The 21,947-nt window shown below is 35.0% G+C and overlaps 2 protein-coding genes across 7 annotated transcripts; both read left to right on the forward strand.

The window, feature by feature from the left end:
* The first annotated feature begins 1,807 nt into the window (after window positions 1–1,807).
* Window positions 1,808–9,435, forward strand: LOC561456 (uncharacterized). The gene is made up of 9 exons (XM_068219037.2): window positions 1,808–3,318; window positions 4,118–4,615; window positions 5,288–5,644; window positions 5,828–5,925; window positions 6,026–6,076; window positions 6,585–6,966; window positions 7,050–7,226; window positions 7,434–7,563; window positions 7,724–9,435. The coding sequence occupies exons 1-8, from the start codon at window positions 3,057–3,059 to the stop codon at window positions 7,550–7,552; spliced, it is 1,944 nt and encodes a 647-aa protein (XP_068075138.2). The 5' UTR covers window positions 1,808–3,056; the 3' UTR covers window positions 7,553–7,563; window positions 7,724–9,435.
* Window positions 9,436–10,935: 1,500 nt separating this feature from the next.
* Window positions 10,936–21,468, forward strand: vma22 (vacuolar ATPase assembly factor VMA22). 6 transcript variants are annotated; one of them, XM_073938357.1, is made up of 7 exons: window positions 10,947–11,036; window positions 14,161–14,264; window positions 18,511–18,620; window positions 18,716–18,819; window positions 18,914–19,017; window positions 20,204–20,377; window positions 21,178–21,468. In XM_073938357.1, the coding sequence occupies exons 3-7, from the start codon at window positions 18,513–18,515 to the stop codon at window positions 21,306–21,308; spliced, it is 621 nt and encodes a 206-aa protein (XP_073794458.1). In that variant the 5' UTR covers window positions 10,947–11,036; window positions 14,161–14,264; window positions 18,511–18,512; the 3' UTR covers window positions 21,309–21,468.
* The last annotated feature ends 479 nt before the right edge of the window (window positions 21,469–21,947 follow it).

Genomic DNA, 21,947 nt, shown 5'->3' on the forward strand with positions numbered 1-21,947 from the left:
GAATCTGAAATTTGAATTCTGGAAATGCTGGCACCGGTGGTAGCGAAGGGCTTCCTGACGATATCACACCTAATTCTTCACTTCTCTTAGTTAGGAATATTCAGATGGATGACTCAAAATTATTGAGTGTGGCGATATTATAGGACTAATTTGGATTCAATAAAAAAATAAATATTTGAATTTCACTTTGTATAATAGCTGATACCAACTTAGTTGTAACCTTGTATTTCATTTATTGCAGGTTTTCTGGAGGCTCCATTTGAGGGCATCAAGGACATACTGATGGCCTAAACCAGTGTCAGCCTAGACAGACAGGCATCTATTGCAGTTCTGCTACACAAGACCAAACTCTCTGCTTTTGTATGGATGTCTGACTAGTACGGTGTTCTCTAAAGGTATAACTGGAGCAAAACAATAGCATCCGTTACAGTGAAATTTGTGTTCATAAAAGATAGTGATATGTGTAACAGGTCCAGTACATTTGTCATAAAGGTAAAATCACAGTAAGTACTGTAAAAATAACTTGTTTGCCTTTGCCACAACAGGTCATGGTGTGTGCTTACTGCTCGTAGTAAACACACGCTGATCTGATGAGGGAGAGATATACGCAAACACAATTGTATTTAATGTTTTGTTTTGCCTCACTAAAGTGTTGTTGGAGCTTGGTATGTTCACAGTTGAAATCACTGAAGTCACATGGAACGTTTTGACAATGTGTTTTGTGCCTTATCTTGACAATGACCATCTTGGGACCATTGCTGTCTGTAGAGGATGAGGAGCATTTAATCTAAAATATTTTAGTTTGTGTTCTAAAGATTAACAGGACTTGTGGGATGACACAAGTAATTAATTACAGAACCTATATGAACACTTAATGTGACATGTAATAGTGAAATAGTGGTCCTACATTCACAAATGTGAGCCATTATTATAAGACCCATGTGAACATGCAATTTTTATGATACTAATAATAATAATGGAATAACAAATTGCTTTTACTGTTGTGTTTGTGAGAGAGAATCAAACCATATATTCTACACATTTTCTTGATGATTTACTGAAATATTTGTCTATGTTCCACTGTCACAGGTGCTCAGTTTTGCTGCAGTAATGCTAAACACAATAGATGTACTTTATACAAAAAAAAAAAAAAAAAAAAAAAAAAACTAAATATTTAGCATGCAGACCTGCAAAGTGAAGGAGTAATGTCAGGTTAAGATTATAGCATGAGTTTTCACTATTGTGAATGTGAAGCCATTCATTCACAATGAATTGGAATAGCAAACCTCATTATTAATTTTGTAGGAAACTCACCTGGTGTTTGAGAAATAAATATGTATTTAACTGCTAGACTGATATAGATGTTTTAGTGTTTTACACTTGATTCTTTGTCCCCAGTGCCATCTTTTACCTCTATCTGTTTCTATCAATCTATAAAACCTCAAACAGATGTAATGTATTTCACTTGTGATTCTTAGTTGTGAGTGATGTTTTTTATTTTATTTTTTTACTGCAGCCACTTTAAAAATGGGTATTTTGTAAACTTTGTAAACAGAATTGAAGCATAGTTTAGTTACTTAGTTTAATTTAGTTAGTATCTGTCTTTCTGAAGACGGTAACACTTTACAATAAGGTTGTATTAGTAAGTGTTAATGTATTTACTAACATGAACAAAGAGCAATGAAGCATCTTTCATATAAAGAAAGTACAGTTTATGTCAGCTCAGTGCATTAATGTTAACAAGCATACATTTTGATTTTAATAGCATCAGGACATATTTCAATTAATTAAATGATTAATAAATGCTGTACAAGTATTTGTTCTTTGTTCATGTTAGTAAACATTAACTTTAATTCATGAAACCTAATTAAAAAGTGACTATTTAATTGTATGCCTTTTTTCTGTATTTGAGTGTACAGCATGTATAGTAACCTGCATGGTTTTAATGAACTATGTATGCTGTAAATGTTGCTGTATATTTAGAATAATTGAAATAATGAGGTGTGAATTAAATAAATTGATACACAGACTAAGTTGTGTATTTGTGTCGTGTATTTTTAATTAGTAAAAATTTGTTTGCTATTTTTATGGACTTTGCGTTGTATGTAATTCCTATTTAACTTACGTTGAAATGTATGACGGTGAAACAACGTCACGGTATCAACGTTGATCCAATTTGCAAAATCGAAAGGTAATTCAACCTTCATTCAACGTCTACAAAACGACCACAATTCACCCATGAAGAAGGTAAGAGTGAAACAACGTTGTGATTTCAACGGTGAATCACCGGTGGTGGTCCGACGGTGAAACAACGTCACTATATAAACGTTGATCCAATTTGCAAAATCGAAAGGTAATTCAACGTTGATCCAACCATAGACCTGACGTTGATTCAACGTTGAATCACCGTTGAAATGCCGGCTGGGATATATCAAAATCTCTTTTTAATAAATATTTTTTGTTTCATGGTAACTTCTGTGATCTTTTTCATATCAGTCAAACATCGTACAGCATTATACAGTGACAAACCAAAGACAAACTAATGACAAATTAAAAACACTCACCTCCTCTTTCTTCAACCATGTGGGACATGGACAATCTCCTCCAACCTGCAATAAAAAAAATATAATAAAAAAAGCAGATAAAATAGGAAAATACATTTAAAACAAAGTAAATAAATAAAAATGTTAATAAAGGAAATAATTAAATAAAAGGAAGTAAATAAATAAAAGGAAAAATGAAGTGAAAAGCACAACACAACAAATGTTTAATGAAATAATCAGAAAACAAGAACGGAATAAAAACTGATTAAAGATGTGCTCTTTATAATTAGTCTTCTCTAGGAAATCCTCGAACAGCTTCAGAAATCTCAGGATTCGCACAGAAATACTCTGCAAAAGTCGCCTCGTCTCTCAGACAACAGATTGCGATGGGTTTGGGTTGTTTTTTTGTGCAGACAGAACTTATATCATAACACGATCAACGAACTTCACCGATCAAAGCGCCATCTTGGATCCTCCCGCGGCCTGCGCCCCCCTCCCTCTCCCCCACCACCGATGACGAATAAAAAGAACGAATTCGATTGCCGTTACGTCACTGGTCAGAATTCAGAATTTACTCAGAGTGACAAACGAACGAGTACAGTGAACATTGATTTAACGACTTTAGCGACTTGTTTTGCATCTCAAATGGCAAATAACACGTCAGCTGCGTTTTTTAATCGAGTTAATACGATCACGACTGAGTTTGTCAACGAAAATCATCAAAGTGACACGATGGCTTCTCCTTCACCTTCTACCGTGATGAGAAGCCCAACAGGTGAGATGAGAGTTTACAAAAACTGTGTATTCCCACGTATTATTTAATAATACAGTAAATTATGAAGTAAAATGTAAAATAATAATAATATATCGCCATGTAAGGTTATTAGTGTAGCAAATATGCAACGTCTCTTCATTGTAATGTTTTTTTGTGTGTGTAGTTATGGTTTTGTATATTTTTGTGATAGAGCCCTGCTCTTATATGTAATGACATTCTGGTTTTTAAGTTTCTCCTTTCCACTCAACAGAAATTGTGCCTTGTTAATGTATCTGATAAAAAATCATTTTAATTTTACTTTAATTTAAATCCTTTGTGTAGATCTGCACTGTAATTTTCTTAGTTTTTGATGGTGTGGAGGAATATTTGTTATATTTTAGCAAACTGAGTGAGAATATTATATTTAAGTCTTTATTTGTTCAAGCAGGGATGAATTAATACAATTGAGGTAAAGTTGGTTTTATATTCTCACATTCTGACTTTCTCCTTAATAATAATATAACAGAAAAATATTTTTGCTAAATAGTTGCTTTTAGGATTTTTCCTGATGTCTAATATGGTCTTATGACTTACCGACTATTTTTCAGCTTGTGTTTGTCATTTTACATCATAGAAATGATTTGCAACTCCACATAATTAATTTTAGTTTTCAAACATTTTCTATTATAGTTATACATTTATTATTGTTGTTTCTTTTGTGTGATTGCCTTTTATATGTCTAATTTACAGCACGTTGTCTATTTTAAACCTGTGATTATAGAGTTTTCTAATATTTCCCTGTTCATTTTCTTTATTTCAGAAAACACAGAGAAAAGGAGGAAAGGGAATAAAGCCTCTGCTTTCTTTAAGAGAGCATGGAAGGCTGTGAAGCGCCCTTTCCTTTGCTGTGACCGGAACAGAGTGGTTCCCTTTGAACCACGGTCAGATGTCGATGATTGCGAGCACCTGCCTGTTCCAGGTCCCTCCAGGACCGTCGCAGCACATGCAGACCTTGAGCCGGTGTGGCAGCCAGGCCAGGTCTGTGAAGATCTTCAGCCGTTGAGTGTTCCGGGCCCCTTCAGCATCAAGCAAACAGCAGATGTGCCGAATGCAGATCCGGCCCGTCCAGAGTCCTCGATGGCCCTCACAGGTCATGTTGATACTGAGCTGGTGTTTCTGCCAGGCCAGGTCTGGGAAGATCCTCAGCCAATCAGTGTCCATGACCTCTCCAATATTAAGAACATGACGGATGCTGATTCGGCCTGTCCTGAGTCGCCTTCGTCTGTTCAAGACCCCTCTGATATTGATGGGACTGATGGTGAGTCATCCTGAATGTGGTTCATTTTATTTCTGCCGTCTGTTATTTTTTATGCTTTGTTGTTTTTAGCTTATAAATCAGACAGTGTCATTTGATGTACTGTTGGTTGTGTATTAATACAGTGCTAAACATATATGAGTGCACCCCCCACAAATCTCTCATTTAAATTCAGATTTTCTATAGGAGGCTTTATAATATTATATTTGTGCATGTACATTAGTTTAGTAAGAACTGAAGCCAAATCTGGAGCTTATTTAACAAAATAACTAAATAATGTTTCAAAAATTAGTAGCCCAAATGTATATGTTCAGGGAAAATATTAAATTAAATTTTCAAAATTAGCAAAAATCTAAGGGAAACAAAAATATTGACAATTTTGTTGAAATGTTGTAGTTTGTAAATTTTGCAATATTTTGCATGATATTAATTGTTTTTAATCTATTATCTTTCCATTTCTAAAGATGTTCTGTGACTAAATTATTATTTTAATAAATAAATCTGTTTGATAAATCTGTTTTGTTCAAATGCACCAATATATATTACCCAGATTCACTGAGAAATGGATAAAAATATAAATTTTCTAAAAGGGGTGTACTGCATATATGAATATGCTGAGCGCTGTAGCTGCAGCTCTGTTCATGGAGATGTTTCTGTTTGTTTTCTTCATTTTAGAAAAACCCAAGAAAGGAAGGAAAGGCAAAAGAGTCTCTGCTTTCTTCAAGAGAGTATGGAAGGCTGCAACGCGCCCTTTCCTGTGCTGTGACACAGATGTAGTCCAGCATCTTACACCACAACCTGAGCCTGAGCCTGAGCCTGAACCTGAACCTGAGCCTGAGCCTGAACCTGAGCCCGAGCCCGAGCCCGAGCCCGAGCCCGAGTCCGAGTTCGAGTTCGAGTCTGAGTCTGAGTCTGAGTCTGAGTCTGAGTCTGAGTCCGAGTCCGAGTCCGAGTCCGAGTCCGAGTCCGAGTCCGAGTCCGAGCCAGAGTCAGTTCTTGAAGAGCCTAAAGAGGCTTCTGGGCTCACTCTTGGTAAGTGATCATTTCCTTTTATTATTATAAATTAGTAATCAGTTTACTCCTGCAATTCTGATGGAAGTTTCTGCTTTCAGCTCATTGCATTAGATCCAGATTTAAAGGATTCGAGTCATTTATTTGATCTGTTTCATACCAGACAATCCAAGTAAATCTCCCTGCTGTTTTTCTGTGTTTCAGGATCTAGGGTGGGTCTTTTTGAAGTGAAAGAACTGATTGGAGAAGGAAGTTTTGGCAAGGTGTATCTGGGATCTCACGTATTTAATGAGAGAACAAAGGTAGAGAACTATTTTTCAAATTCAGTCAACATTTTCCTCCTGATTACTCAATATAAATCATTTGTCGGCTTTCATTTCATTTGTTGTTGTTTTTCCGCAGGTTGCCCTGAAGTACATCAAGAAGCGTGAACAGGACCGTTATCTCGACGTTGTAAGTTGAACAGTTTACACAAAAGTAAAAATGTGCTGATCATTTGCTCATCCTTCACTTGTCCCGTACCTGTCTGGACCACTTTAAACTGAACTCAAAAGCTGATATGTTGGAAACAGGGAGTCACTGACTTCCATTGTAGAAAAAGAAAATACTTATGAAGTCACTGCTTACTGGTTTATCAACATTCTTCAAAATATCTTCTTTTGTGTTCAGCGGAAGAAATAAACCCAGAGACTAGTTTTGAACACATAATTGTAGGGCTGTGGAGTTAATTAATATTCATTTAACATTAATGCAGATAAAAATGATCATTGCGTCATACACACAGACAGAACACACACATGTAGAGTCCTCTTTTAGCTTAAACTGCATGACTAAATGCTCAAATACAAGCAAACATGTGTCCAAACAGGAGCTTAGTGATTATTTACTTCATGAAGTTTTTGTTTCTGTACTTTGTGCCATTCTGCTTTGGTAATATCTTTGAAATCTGTTTTTTTTCTAGGATGGCCATTCCAAACCTGTGCTTGCAGAAGTGGCAATCATGCTTAAGTTGATGAAGGACCCACCTTGTCCCAGCATCATCACATTACACCACTGGATTAAGAATAAGAACGACTTCGTTCTCTTTCTGGAGTACGCCGAGTCATCCCAGAACTTGGCTTATTATCTCAGAAGTTCATTGGACATTGATGAAAACCACGCACGCCGGTTAATGCATCAGTTGATCCAAGCTGTCAAGTTCTGCGCTGAGCGTGGAGTTTTCCATGGAGATATCCACTCGGGGAACATCCTGGTGACTCAACCCCAATCAGAGCTCAAACTGATTGACTTTGGTTGTGCTCGGCTAATCACCAGCGAGCCTTTCAACAGCAGTGATTATCGAGGTGAGTGGGCATTTTGTGGGAGTTTCTTTGGTCACAGTATTGTCTTATGAAATGACTGAATTCTGAAAATGTCTCTCTTACAGGAGCCTTACTTTACACGCCGCCTGAGGTTCTGAGGGATCCCACATTCTTTCCTAACCCGGCATACGTCTGGACATTAGGCCTCATCCTGTATGAAATATTACATACACGATTGGCCTTTTACGACACGCATTCGATAATCATTGGAGACCTCCAGACAGACCTCACCTTATCTTTAGGTAAGCAGACTCTTCTGAACAATCTCAGCCTCAGTGACAGAATAAAATATGTCAGTCACGAATAGAAAAGGGTTCAATATAATGGTTACTGTAGATATTAAAGTCATTTCATTGTGAATGTTTTGTTATTTGATGTTGTAAGATTTAAACACGTTCATGAATCTTGAGTATGCAGACATATTTCACACTCTCTCTGTCACTTTTCAGATTGCCTGGACCTGATTTCCCAATGTTTGGTCCGCAATCCAGAGAAGCGACTGCAGTTACATCAGTTAGAAGAGCACCGGTGGTTCAATCCAACGAGCCCAAATCCTGTGCAGCAGTGAGACAAGAGGAGGTAGAGGAACACACCGAGCACAAAACTACATCTTCAGTCTTTCTTTGCTTCATGCTATTCCTGTTCTTTTCTCTTCTGCTCTTTTTAGAGTCACAAGTCTTATTTGACAGCCCTTCATATCACTGCTGAAATAACTTTGTGTTGTTTTTCTTCATTTTAGAAAACACTAAAGAAGCGAAGAGGAGAACAGCAGCATTTCCAGAAATTTCACAAGACTGTTAAAGTTATTAATTACTCCCTCATGTCATTCCAAACCCCTCAGACCTTACTTTTCAGTGTCAGTGTGTTGATGAGAGCTTTGTCCTGCACTGTATGTGTGTCCACTGCTGATGTTTACCTCAGATGTGCCCACGCTTTGTTTAAATGAGAGGAAGTCGCGCAGGCCTCTGGGTTAGTGACAATTAAACCACACTGAACTGAACTGAACTGAACTTTAACTCCAGTGCTGTCACAGTTTTCTCCTCTAAAGTGTCATCAAAGATCTGCTCAACTATTTTCTACCTCATTAATGAATCTGGTGTTCTGTCATAAGAGAGACTGATTGTTTTATAATTAAGTGTTCATGATTGTTTTGTAATGAATTGTTTTTTTAATTGTTTTGTGCTGAACTGCTTTTATGTATTGTTGGCTAATACGTCAAATAAAATCCTGTGAATCAAACTGAAGCTCTGATCATCATTTCTGTGAGTTTTCTAAATGACTCCTTACTCAATTAAAGAGAGAGTTCTCCCTCAACTATTTACTCACGTGTTTCTAAACCTATGAGGTTCTTTCCTCTGTTGAACACTGAAGAAGATACATATCTGAAAATCTGTAACCATTGATGTCCACAGTAGGAAAACAAATACAATGGATGTCAATAGTTACAGGTTTCCAGCATTTTTCAAAACATCTTCTTTTGTGTATAACAGAAGAAACTCATAGTAAGGGCTGAGTAAAAGATGACAGAATATTCATTATAGGGTGAAGCAATCTCTTTAACAAACCAGTAGTGCCATATACTGTGTTTACTATAATTTACTATGAGTCTGTTTAGCCAAATGGAAGCACAAGGAAGGTTTTACTGTTAGACAATATGTTGTTTTATATTACCGTATCATACTAACACAACAAATAGTGTACTGGGATGATCTTTTATTTAAACAGCAGAGTTTCAGACTGGACATTGTTAAACTGTAGTCTTAATTGACTAACAGTACACTGAGCAAAATAAAATCTCTGAAAATAGAAGTATAAATGTGTGCGATTGGACTCCAGTGTGCGATTGCAGCTTTTCTTTATCATGGTTAAAATGGTGAGTGAACATCACACAAGTGAACATTGTCAGATCTGTTGCTCATATATATTTGCCTCCTGGTACAGTCAAGATTGCAGACCAACTTTAGAGACTCCAAATTGTTCAAACTTTGACAATCCCAGTTTAAAGAACAGTTTAGACTTGAGGGTTGGAATTGAGAACCACTGTATAAATACTTGTTAGATGCCTTAGGACAGGGGTGTCAAACTCAGTTTCAAAAGGGCCGAAGCACTGCACAGTTTAGTTCCAACCCTGCTCCAACACACTTACCTGTAGGTTTCAAACAAGCCTGAAGGACTCAATTAGTTTGATCAGGTGTGTTTAATTAGGGTTGGAACTAAACTGTGCAGGGCTGCGGCCCTTTTGGAACTGAGTTTGACACCTGTGCCTTAGGAGGCCCTTGTTGGGTTCAGTGAACAGTATTGTGTTTTTGTCAGTGCGAATATTTTAATATTTTGTTAGTGTATTTTAAAAATCTAAAGCACATTCGTCCACAATAAACAACCTTTAATGAAATTAGAAGTTTCCAATGATGTTTAATAAGATTAAACAATATAATACTACACTAACACTAGAAAAAGAAAAACTACAAAAAACAATAAATAATTTGAATGTTTTATATGTTTATTTACTCTTTTTTACTTCTTGCGACTGTTTATACCTGTGATTTTAATATACTTTCTCTCATTTCTATTTTATTTTTTCAAAACGAGATGTGAGATGTACATATTTGTACTACGTTTGTACATATTTCATTACTATTTCATAATCAATGGGGAAAATGTCCAGCCTGAGCACCCGTCTGAGAACTTGGTCCTAATTTTTGTCGCTTGATCAACCCCGTATTCTACTATGCTGCATGCCTGATATACTGAATATGCCTCACACATCGACACATTCTTTGTATCTGTTACCTGTTTATCCTTAAAGGGTGACAGAAGTAAATGCTTGACTTGAGTTACGGGGGGCCGGCAGTGGGACCTCGCTGCGAGGGTTATGGTGGGTGGGAGTAGGGAGGCCCACTCATAGTCTATTTTAAACTATAGTTTGAAATAGACACCATGGTAACTGTTATGATTTAACTTTATGCAAAGAGCTTAGAATGACCAAGAGCAACAGCCCCGTTTTCCGATCGGCCGTCCATTGGATCTCATTGCTGTCGCGATGGAGCAGCTGCTTTGTTTTTATTAAATTTTTTCAAAAAGCGCGTTATTGTTTCCCAAATTGTAGAGTGTCACCTCTTGGTGATTCTATGCTCTTTGCTCTTTGTCTGACTGTTGTAATGTTTTGCTTTTGTTTTTCAGCTGAGCTGTTGAGCAAAGAAGGTCTATTGAAGACAACCGCGGTTTATATTCACGAGCGCGCGCATTATAATGTTTCCGGGTTGTTTTCTGAAAGTTTGTCTTGTTTGCATGTCAAACTAAATAAACTATACTCTTTCTAAACACCTGTCTCGTGTTTTATTTGTCCTCTACAGCAATGCACTGTCATGCAAGTCTGTTGAATGCATATGTATGCAACATGGTTTGACAATACAGGAGTCTAACAAATAAATGGTTGTTATAAATGTACTTTCATAAGTCAACATTTGGTGTAGGTAATGAAAAGTTAATCAAAGATGTTCTATGACATAAGGGTTATGTTATGGTTGTTTCATAACTATATTTATTATTATTCTGTATGTTTAAAACCAGCAAATTATACTATATATTTAACATGTCATGAACTTATGTTATTTAAAAAAATTGCTTAATAAAATGTCCTAAGACAAGAATGGGTGTTGTTTTGGTTTTATGTCAACCTACAGTAGGATTTAGGTTGACTACAGCAGGTATAGGCTACATACATCATAGGGTTTTTTTTAATGACCCAAATCAAGTAAAACGTCTCTTACTCAAGTACTTTTAATGCAAAAGTCAAATTTAAGTATATAAAATACAGTTCCCAACAACAAAATTTTATCTTGTGAAAAGACCAGTGTGGTGGTGAGAAAAAAAAGTAATATCAAGTTATATATTTATAAAAGAAGTCGAACAAGTTGTCATAATATTTAGTCATTAGGTTATGTGACCGCTAGATGGCGCTCAATTAAAAGGAGCGTTCATTTAAAAGGAGCGCTACCCTGTACTAAAATGGCGGCTCTATTGACGCATTCCTTCCAATAGACAACATCAGGGTAGGCGACATCCAAGGTATATATTTCTATGGGAGCTAAGTAGTATTCAAGTAATATCATGCTCAACTCTTATTACTCTTTTACGCTCTTTGAGAGTCTTGACGGGATTTCAGAATGATATTTAGGCAACTATGAAGTAGCACCGTCTGTGTAACTGTTACCATAGTTACACAATGCAGCATTTAGCTCGCTCGTAAACATCGCTGCCTGAGCAGAAGTTTTATCATTAGCCCTGACTGTCAGATGCTTGATAACGAATATAAGGTGAGTTATGGCTGGAGTGGACGCTGCCAGACGGGCTTTTTATTCATTTTGGCATGACAGGAGCGAACAAGGATACTAAAGAGTGACAGAGTCCACAAAACTGCTCTCTGGTTGCATTTCATTTGATGAATATAATCTTTTAGAGCTTCAAGTCTTGCCTCAGGTTTTCCCTCAGGTGTTTCTCGTCAGATTTGTCGTCTTAAGAAAGGCAGGCCCGTCGCTACGGGGGGGCAAAGGGGGGCTTTGCCTCTCAGAAAGAGTTTGTGCCCCCCCCCCCCCCCCCCCCCCCGTCGTTACAACCTTCAGAACACACTTTTAAATATTTTAAAATATATGACATAGCAACTGAATTATGAAAATGGGGAGATTAAAGCTAGTCCTATTGTCCAGAGATCCGGTCCCTGCGTCAGGTCAGGTATGGAAGCATATGAGTAGCATAATTCAATTCAAAATGTAATATGCAAAATGGCAATGCAATATGTTAAATGGCAATGTATTTCTGTATTTGAATTTGCATTTTCCAAGACATATGAGCAATGTTTGGTGCAGAATGAAAATGTAAATTAAATTACATTGTTTGCATTTCTCATTTCAAACACTGTTTTAATATGTAAATTGTATCCACATTTTAAAGCTTTATAAGTAGCAAAATTAAATTGAAAATGCTATACACAAACTGAATTTGATGTGAATAAAGTAAAAGCAGAAACTGTAGCAAAATGATCATTTAAATGTTATTTGTCCTAAATGCATTTACACTCGCGTCTAGGAAATGCAGGATTACATTTTCAGCATAACAGCATGGGATGTGTGTAGCAAAATTAATTTTGAAATGTAATACACAAAACGATAATGCAGTATGTAAATGGCAGTGTATTTCTGTATTTCAGTTAGCATTTTCCAAGACATATGTGCAATGTTTGCTGCAGAATGAAAATGAAAATGAGAAAAACATAATGCATTTTCATTTAACACATCGCGACGAATGAAAGCCGATTTGAAATTGAAAATGCATTCTGGCCTGGCCACGCCCACAGACGGCCACCGTTGCTGCAAGGCAGGTTTTAGGTTATGTCGTCACAGCTGCAGCGAGGACAATTTGGGACATTTGGCAGCATAAACATGGCGAAGTCTGTTCCTCAGCGGCTTCGTGAAGCTGCACGAGCCCTCGAGCGTGAACTGGGAAATACTTTAGAAAAGAAATCACCTCCTAGCTCAGTAAACTTGGCCTTTTGATTTTCGCGCATGCAGTTTTAGGGATCATCTGCAAATTATAAGAATTATCAAATCATCAACAGAACCAAAACGCACAGTAACGCAAAGTAGAAAAAAATTCAGGAGATTCCAATAAATGGTTAGAGGCCAGACTGATTTAATACAGGTAGCAAAGCTACTATACCTCTAACTATATGGTACATACAATGCAGAAATAGGCAATAGCTCTTGTCATAAGCATACAGTACACATCAGCTAAAGCCCCTTTAGGTTCTGTCGATGTAATTTGCAGATGATCCCTAAAACTGCGTGCGCGAATATCACACCTTAAGCCAAGTTTACTGAGCTAGGAGGTGATTGGCTTTCTAAAGTATTTCCCAGTTCACGCTCGAGGGCTCGTGCAGCTTCACGAAGCCGCTGAGGAACAGACTTCGCCCTGTTTATGCTGCCAAATGTCCTCGATGCAGCTGTGACGACATAACCTAAAACCTGCCTTGCAGCAACGGTGGCCGTCTGTGGGCGTGGCCAGGCCAGAATGCATTTTCAATTTCAAATCGGCTTTCATTCGTCGCGATGTGTTAAATGAAAATGCATTATGTTTTTTTTCATTTTCATTTTCATTCTGCAGCAAACATTGCACATATGTCTTGGAAATGCTAACTGAAATACAGAAATACACTGCCATTTACATACTGCATTATCGTTTTGTGTATTACATTTCAAAATTAATTTTGCTACACACATCCCATGCTGTTATGCTGAAAATGTAATCCTGCATTTCCTAGACGCGAGTGTAAATGCATTTAGGACAAATAACATTTAAATGATCATTTTGCTACAGTTTCTGCTTTTACTTTATTCACATCAAATTCAGTTTGTGTATAGCATTTTCAATTTAATTTTGCTACTTATAAAGCTTTGAAATGTGGATACAATTTACATATTAAAACAGTGTTTGAAATGAGAAATGCAAACAATGTAATTTAATTTACATTTTCATTCTGCACCAAACATTGCACATATGTCTTGGAAAATGCAAATTCAAATACAGAAATACATTGCCATTTAACATATTGCATTGCCATTTTGCATATTACATTTTGAATTGAATTATGCTACTCATATGCTTCCATAGTCAGGTGCGCCCGTAAATAGCCTTTAAAACGCGCACACGGCGATGGAGGCGCACTCAACTAACAAGGGAGAAAAGTGGGTGACATGATAGGAGCAGCTTAATTAATTACATGTTTTGGTTAACTAGTTATTTAAACACAACTCTCTTGAGCTCTAAAAGAAAAAAAAAACCCATAAGAAATTTGCTGTTAAATTAATTTTAGCAGAGACGCAACTGCCAGTCATTTATTAGTTATTCGGGAAGATGTAGCCTAATAAAAATGTTTTAATAAAATAAATAGTTTACTGCAGAGTCCCACAGTAGGCTACACTATACATAATATTTTAATTTATTTATTAATATTATTATTAATATTATTACAATTAAGCTAAAATTGACAAAACGCAGAACCCTTTGAATGTTTGCTTTCATTTTGCTAAAAAGCTCACTTTCACAGTTGTGTAGAGAAACATCCCATTATGCAGCAGCAGTCAAGGTATAACACATAATAAATGCCTTTTGCGTTTAAAGATGATCGGCCTGCGAAGTCAAGTTTGCAGTGTTATAAAGGGAATAGGTGACGTGCTTAAGTGGATTTACCGCGGATCTACAGAGAAACCTCTCACATGCTCCAGGTAGGCAGAATGATAATCTTTTAAAAATATGTAATTTAGGCTATACTGCTATTTGCTTATGCAAAATTAAACAACATAAAATATATTGTAGATATAATTTAAGAGCTAAAATACAACATATGGAGTTTGTTTTGACTTGTAGCTCATGGCCCTAAAATGAAAATAACCTGAAAACAAGCTATTAAAAAAAGGCTTAATAAATAAAATAATTAATAAATAAAATGACGGGTAGGCCTAGTAACCTAATGGTTTATGATGGTTTACAATATCACGAAAAAAACACACTTATTATAGTCTAAGATAAATCTTTGTTTTTACATTTAAAATGAGGCTTTAGAGGGGTGTGAGGCTTTTAAAACCAGGCTGGTTTTAGAGGGGTTTTGGCCACTTCCAGGCTGGTTTCCAGCCATTTTCAGCCTGGTCTTAGCTGGTCAGGCTGGAAAATGACCAGCTAAATCCAGCTAAAACCAGCTTGACCAGCCTGGTTTAAGCTAGACATAGCTGGTTTTGGCTGGGCTCCCAGCCTGGCTAAGCTGGTCAAGCTGGTTTTAGCTGGTCATCTCCCAGCCTAACCAGCTGAGACCAGGCTGGAAATGGCTGGAAACCAGACTGGAAGTGGCCAAAACCCCTCTAAAACCAGCCTGGTTGACCAGCTAAAACCAGCCAACCAGCCTAGGCTGGTTTAAGCTGGATTTTTCAGCAGGGGTCAAATTTGGTATCATTTTTAGGTTTTTTTCTGGCTACACTAATGCCTTAAAATGTAACTAAGTAATTGTTTTAAATGACATTAGATTGTAACATTTAGCTTTTCCCTAACACTGATGTTGGTTGGGTAATAGGCTACGTGAAGCGGGATGACTCGGTTGAGCTGATTTCACTATATTTATTTACCGGTTAAATGAATAGTCTGATCGTGGGTCAGCTTGCATGTGTGGGCATAATTTGAAGTCTTTACCTAAAACTTTAAACATTCATATGCCTGTTATTTGAAATAAAACGAAAATAAGGAGAATAACATATGATTTAAAGCACTCGTTTGGCACTGAAGCCATGATCCGTCTGCATTAATAAGCGGTATGCATTACCATCGTTAATACAATTCGTAATAGCAAAACTGCATATTGTTATTACTATTAAAACGTAGCCTATATTACTGCCTTAGGTCAGTAACTTAAAGCAAAGTAATAACAAATGTGAATAAATAGCCTAAATAAAAGAAAAAAGAGACCAAAATCAGTCACCAGGTCTAGTGCCCCCCTATGGATTTAAAGTGCCCCCTCAGTTTTGACTTTCTGGCGCCGGGCCTGAGTGGGTCATTATCACTATAAAGTGCCCTCGATGTCCCACAAGATTGAGTCAGTACTATATGAACATAATGCGAAATAATGAAATTCTGATGTGTTAATATAATCGCTTAAAGCTTTACACACATGCAGGTCGAATTGTGTGTTTGAAATGTGCTTTTGTCAATGTTTGCCATATTCTCTGAAGCGGATTTTGCCATGTCCCATACACTAATCAGCCAACTTCAGTGAGTCTAAAAAGTAGGTAAATTAGATCAAATTAAAAAGATCTTTTTATATTCTTTAACAAGTTATTTGACAGTCATTTTAATAACTTTTATTTTGTTTATTATTCTTCTCTTTTTTATATAATACAGCCCTAAGCATTTGTAAATTTATGTGAATATCTGTAATGTAATTATTTAACTTCTTCTGAGAAAAACAAACAAACAGTATTATCAAGGTGTTTAACTTGAGTTGCTTTCAACATTACATTCACACCTCCAAAACAATGTACAATGTAAAGATTTGCATATTTTAACAAATTTAGTTTAACTTGAAGGACAGTCATTGTTGAGTTTGTCATTAATTTTCATATTGATAAAACCTAATTGATAACAGAAGAGATTTCACATGGTGGCTCACTGGTTTGCAGTAAAAACAAACTAACAACCCTTTTATATTTAACCTTTAATATTTCATGTTGTACCTGTTATTTTTCAAATGTTCCTCCATATTTAGTTCACTAAACTCACAGAGTTTGAAGGAAAAATTGCAAAAGGCACAAAATAAATTAGTACGAATAATTTTAAAAATGCATCCTAGGGCACATTTGCACAAAGAGTCTTTTAATAAATTAGGCATGTTAACTGTTAGAGTGTGTTCTTTAAAACTGGGAATGGTATGTAAAATGTTTATTAATGTGGTTCCTAGTTATTTGATGAACTATTTTTAAATGGTGAGGCAACAGCATTCATACAGTACTAGGGGTTGGGATTTTAATATTTGTTTATTTAAATTTAGAAGTTTAGTGAGGAAAAATATGTTTTTATATACAAATGCAATCATGTGAATCAAACTACCAAAATCAATCAAGGAAATAAAAAGTTTAAGGTTGTTCAAAAAAGCTACCAAAAGATGGTTGTGATGAGGATAATTAGTTTGCATGGTGGACGAAGATGTTTTATTTTATATGTTACTTGAGTGTGAATAGGGTTGCGGCTGGAAGGCCATTAGCTGTGTAGAACTTGTGCTGGATAAGTTGACTGTTCGTATAGCTGTGGCGACTGTTTGTTTTATGCAACATTGGTAATTTGAAACCATACATTACATATACATACAGTTTTTTTTTTTTTTTAACAAAGTGTATGGAATACTTTTTGTACAGTTTGTCTAAAATCTGTCAAATAAAATTCAATTCAATTCAATTTAAATAAAGCCTTTGTCCACCCTGTCATGCCAATGTCCACCCTGTCATTTAGTTTTTTTTATGAAAATAAACAAATTATTTATAACCTCAGCAAAACATCTTGTGTGATTTCTTAATAAACCAATAAGAGCCAGTTAATATTGTTTGAAAGTATGCCAAACATTTTAGATCTTGGGTTTTATTTTGAAAAGAACGTGCATCGATTGCGTATTTTATTGGGAAATAAATGTTTTGTCTATTATTTCATTAACATAAATATACGTTTTCCCTAATCTAAAAAGTTGGGTTGGTAAAGGGATACATTGCCAAATAAACTTGCACTACTTTGAGTTTGTCCATGACAGGGTTACTGTTTATCTGCTTGCAGATTTAAAAAAAAAAGTGTAGGAGCTTGACCTACATTAATTTCTTACAGCCTAAGGTCTAATAAAAATTGGTTTATTAAATTATATTTATTAATTATTAAAAAGCCACATTGGAACGCAAACAAATAAAGCATTTGGCACTTTTATTCGTTCAAGTTAAAACTACAAACGAAATAACACTAGATTGTAATGATCGAATATATGGCATAAGTAAATGCTTTAAAATAATAATAACATTAAGAACATATAAACTTTAGAATAGAATCTCTCACACTGAAGCTTCACAAAAAAGAATAACGTTATGTGCGAGCTTGAACGTAGTCATCGGAGAGCAGAAACAAGCAAAACTTTTTTTTTTCTGTTTTAACGTTGACAAGTTTGTAGCAATATTTGTTTACAATACAGAATATGAATAACATTGTCAATTAAAATTAGATACGAGAGAGAAAGACAGAAGAAAAAAAAAGAGTAAAGAACATGATATAAACTTGAGGGTAAGACATTTAAGAATCATGAACAGTACATAAATTAAAGTCATTACAAAATGAAATAGTTCTGTTTGCTTTCTTATTTTTAGATAATGAATTTAATTGTAGGCTATATAATGACTAAATTCTTGCAAAAAAAAAAACAGGAAAATAGGGTTTAGTATTAGTAAATTTGCATTTGTGGATATGGAATTTACAAAGAAAATAAATAAAATTTATAACAAAACAAGCATTTCTCTTAGTAGGGGCAGATTCATAATAACCAAAAATAATTTCTTTAAAAGTAACCGAGACATCTTGTTGTATATTATCATTAATAAATAATCCAATATGTTTATAAAATTGTACAGAATTACACTTCCAAAATAAATGAAAAACAGTTTCAGTATGAAATTAACAAAATGAACATTTTACATCAATATTAGAATTAAACTTCAAAAATTGTTTTATAGGTTAAATTTTGTTGATCAATTTAAAAGACACTTCTTTGACCTTGTTGGTGAGAAAAAAGAAGCAAGCAAAACTCGTATTCACAAAACACTACGCAATCTTTGTCATGTGACTTTTTATCATGTGACCGGTAGAGGCTCTGAAGCGTTCCACAGGAATACATCTGTTTATCGAGTCCATTATTTTCTGCCTTTTTAATCATCCAGTACTTTCTGGTTTAAAAAACGACAGAAATGCGAGTTGATGAAAATCTCCGACTGGACGAGCAGTTGCTGCTGTTTATGGAGCAGCTCGAGGCTCTGGAGGAGAAACGACAAAGACTTAATTCCCTTATAGAAGAGGTAAACTTGCAGTTAACGTTACATTTGACTTTGATTGTGTGTCACGAATTATAAAGATCTTTATTTTTAAAAATGTCCTTAATTCTGTTGCACAGGGATGGTTTTCAATCGCCAAAGCACGTTATTCAATGGGGAATAAGCAGGTCTCTGCTCTGCAGTATGCTAGTGAGATGCAGCCACTTGTTCATGTTGAAACCAGGTCTGTTTTTCTCAACATGCGATTATCGTTAACTTTTCCCTCGTGCTTTAGTTTTAATCATTGTACTAGCTGACTAATTCTACTTGATTCAAAGTTTGTTGGAAGGAGGAACAGCAGAGTTCAAGTGTGAGAGAAGCGAGAATAAAGCAGAAGAACAGAAAACTAAAACAATAGAAGACATTGGAGCAAAAGAGACAGGTAAGTCAGACTTGCTGGCATATAAGGCTTTTGATTTATCAAGACTTTTGTAATATATAAATTGTTGCCAATTGTTTAGTATTTACAGGGTATCAGCAGGGTCTTAAAAAGTCCTAAATCTCAAAAGCTAAATTTTAGGCCTTAAAAAGTCTTTAATCTAGTTAAATGTTGTGTTGTAAAACCTCTTTTTTTTAAACAGGTTTTAATTTTTCTAAAAAATTTTCTTGCAGTTGCATTTGCTTAAAAGTTCTCCATTCTGCTAAGGATACTGACCTGACCTACATTTTTTTTATTATTAAATAATTATTATTGTAGTCTGAAGGTATTGACAGCAGTTTTGTTATATTCTTGGTAAGGGATATGGGGTTTGTGAATAGATATATTTGAAAATTTATATATATATAAAAAAAAAAAAAAAAAAAAAAAAAAAATATATATATATATATATATATATATATATATATATATATATATATAAAAATTCAAAGTTATTATAATTGTTTTATTTAAATGTAATATTTTTTTAAAGGGAAGTGATAATGTTTTCTAACTGGGATATTTGAAAAAAAAGTCCTTAGCAATTAGTCCTGTATAAGTCTAAAACTTTATTCATAATGGTCTTAAAAATGCCATAAAAAGTCTTAAATTGAACTGGTTGAAACTGCAGAAACCCTGATTTACATCTAATCATTTTCACAGTGCCTAAAACAAACTTTTTGCCACACCTGCTTATGGCAACTGACTTGAGAAATGTTCCAGCCAATAAAATGTGTATTTTATGTGATTAAAAACAGGCAGAACAAATGATAGAAATTCATCTACTTGCTATTATTACTGGTGGTGTTGTTATTTATTTTATTGCTTTGCTTTCAAGTATAAAACCATTTTAATGTAGTCCACAAGTAAACATCTCAAATGCATTCTCAGTTTTTTATGACCTGCTCGCATCAAAAGCTTATAGTAAAAACTAAGCGCAGTGATTTGATAATAATGATAAGATATTAATAGTAATAAATCCATAAATTACCAGCCAGATGGCAAATAACTTTAATTTACTGGCAACCAGGACTGATTTTTACTCTCATTTAGCAGTTGATGAATGTTAATAATATTAGGCCTTGATGATAATACATGCATGGTCTTAAAACAATAATAAGGAATTATATGATTTATCATTTCTTGACAGGTCTTCGGAGACGAGTACATACCAAACAAAAGGAGGTTAAAGAAGGCGAACAAGAGACAGATGAAGTGAAAACAAAGACAGACTCACCCACGCCAGAACACAGGGATCCCTTGAAGTGGTTTGGGATCCTTGTACCGCAAAATCTGAAACAAGCTCAGTCTGCCTTTAAAGAGGGTAAGCTCTGTTGTGATGATCTTTTACATACGTCTCACAGTTCATCGATTAAAAGTATAAAAAAATAAAATGATTAGAATTAACAAATTTCTTTTAGCAGAGCATGAAGAACTCCAAAAATTCATAAGTCAATATTACTGATGTATATTTAATGTTACTGCACTACCAGACAGAAAATTATTTGGAGGAACAAAAGCAATAGATATGCTTGCAATATGAAAGTCACAATAAAATATCAAGCATAACATTCTTTTCATATATAAAATTAACCCCATATCAAACTGCTCAGTTTTCACTATGTATATGGTTTATTTGTAGTGCAGTCTTGATTTAGCATTTAGAATGGAAGTTCCACAAACATGGACGTACAATATATAATTTGAAACGCTGTAAAAAAAGACAAGGTGGATATATACTGTTTGCTTAAGCTGTTTAATTGTATGCTTCTATATTAGTGTTTCTCAACCTCGTTTTTAAAGGACCACCAGTTCTGCACGTTTCCCATGTCTTCTTAACCACACACATCTGATTCAGATCATCAGCTCATTAGTAGAGACTGAAAGAGCTGTAATTGGTGTGACAGACAAAGGAGACATATAAAATATGCAGTGTTGGTGGGCCTTCAGGAATGTGGTTGAGAAACACTGCTTTATATTGTACTGATTTGATGTGGTTTGCTGAACATTTGCATTGTGTATGTTTTATTTTAGGAGTTATTTAAGCATCATTTAATTAATTGATTTAGTATTACTACTCTGATCTTAAATGTTAACACTTTATGTACCTTTCCCCCCCCTCAGTCATCACTCTGTCTGTAGAAATTGCATCCTTGCAAAGCACAATACTTGCTACAAGGAAAGAGATGCAAGTCCAAATGAAGGAGAAACAAGAGAGGACAGAGAAGGCTCAGGTGGAAGTAAAAGAGGAATAACGGCAGACTCTTTCTTTTTCATCCATATTCATTATTTATTGATATGTTGGATGTTTGACATCACTGTTATTGCATAAACAATGCTATTTTCCCAATTAAAAAAAACCTGTTTCAAGCAGTAATACACACTTGAATTCATTAAATGTGCATATTTACTTTACATTGGATTTGTAGTCAATCATTTTTGATAACTTGCACTGCCAGGTTTTTCATTTTAAATATGAATGCTTTTGTTGTTATGTTATATATATAAATGTATGTGTGTGCGTAATTATCAGATTCTTCAGTAAGTAATATAAATTAATTAATTAAAACATTGTCCAACTATTTTCTGTGACTGAATCATGTTATTATTAAAATGCATGTTTTTTTTAATGTAAAATTTAAGTTAAGAGCTGTTAATGAAGGTAAATTGACTGATTTATCCTCATAAACTTACACAGCTGGAACAATTTAAAGTGCTCAGCATATATAATTACACCCCTCACAAATCTATCTTTTAAATGAATATTTTTAATAGGAAGCTATACCATGGTATATTTGTGCATATACATTAGATCAGTCAGTACTAAAGCCAAATCTGGAGCTTATCTAACAAAATAACTTGCGATAACCGTCTGAAAACTAGTACACCCAAAT

The sequence above is a fragment of the Danio rerio genome, chromosome 23 (assembly GCF_049306965.1).
Source record: "Danio rerio strain Tuebingen ecotype United States chromosome 23, GRCz12tu, whole genome shotgun sequence".
NCBI lineage: Eukaryota > Metazoa > Chordata > Actinopteri > Cypriniformes > Danionidae > Danio > Danio rerio.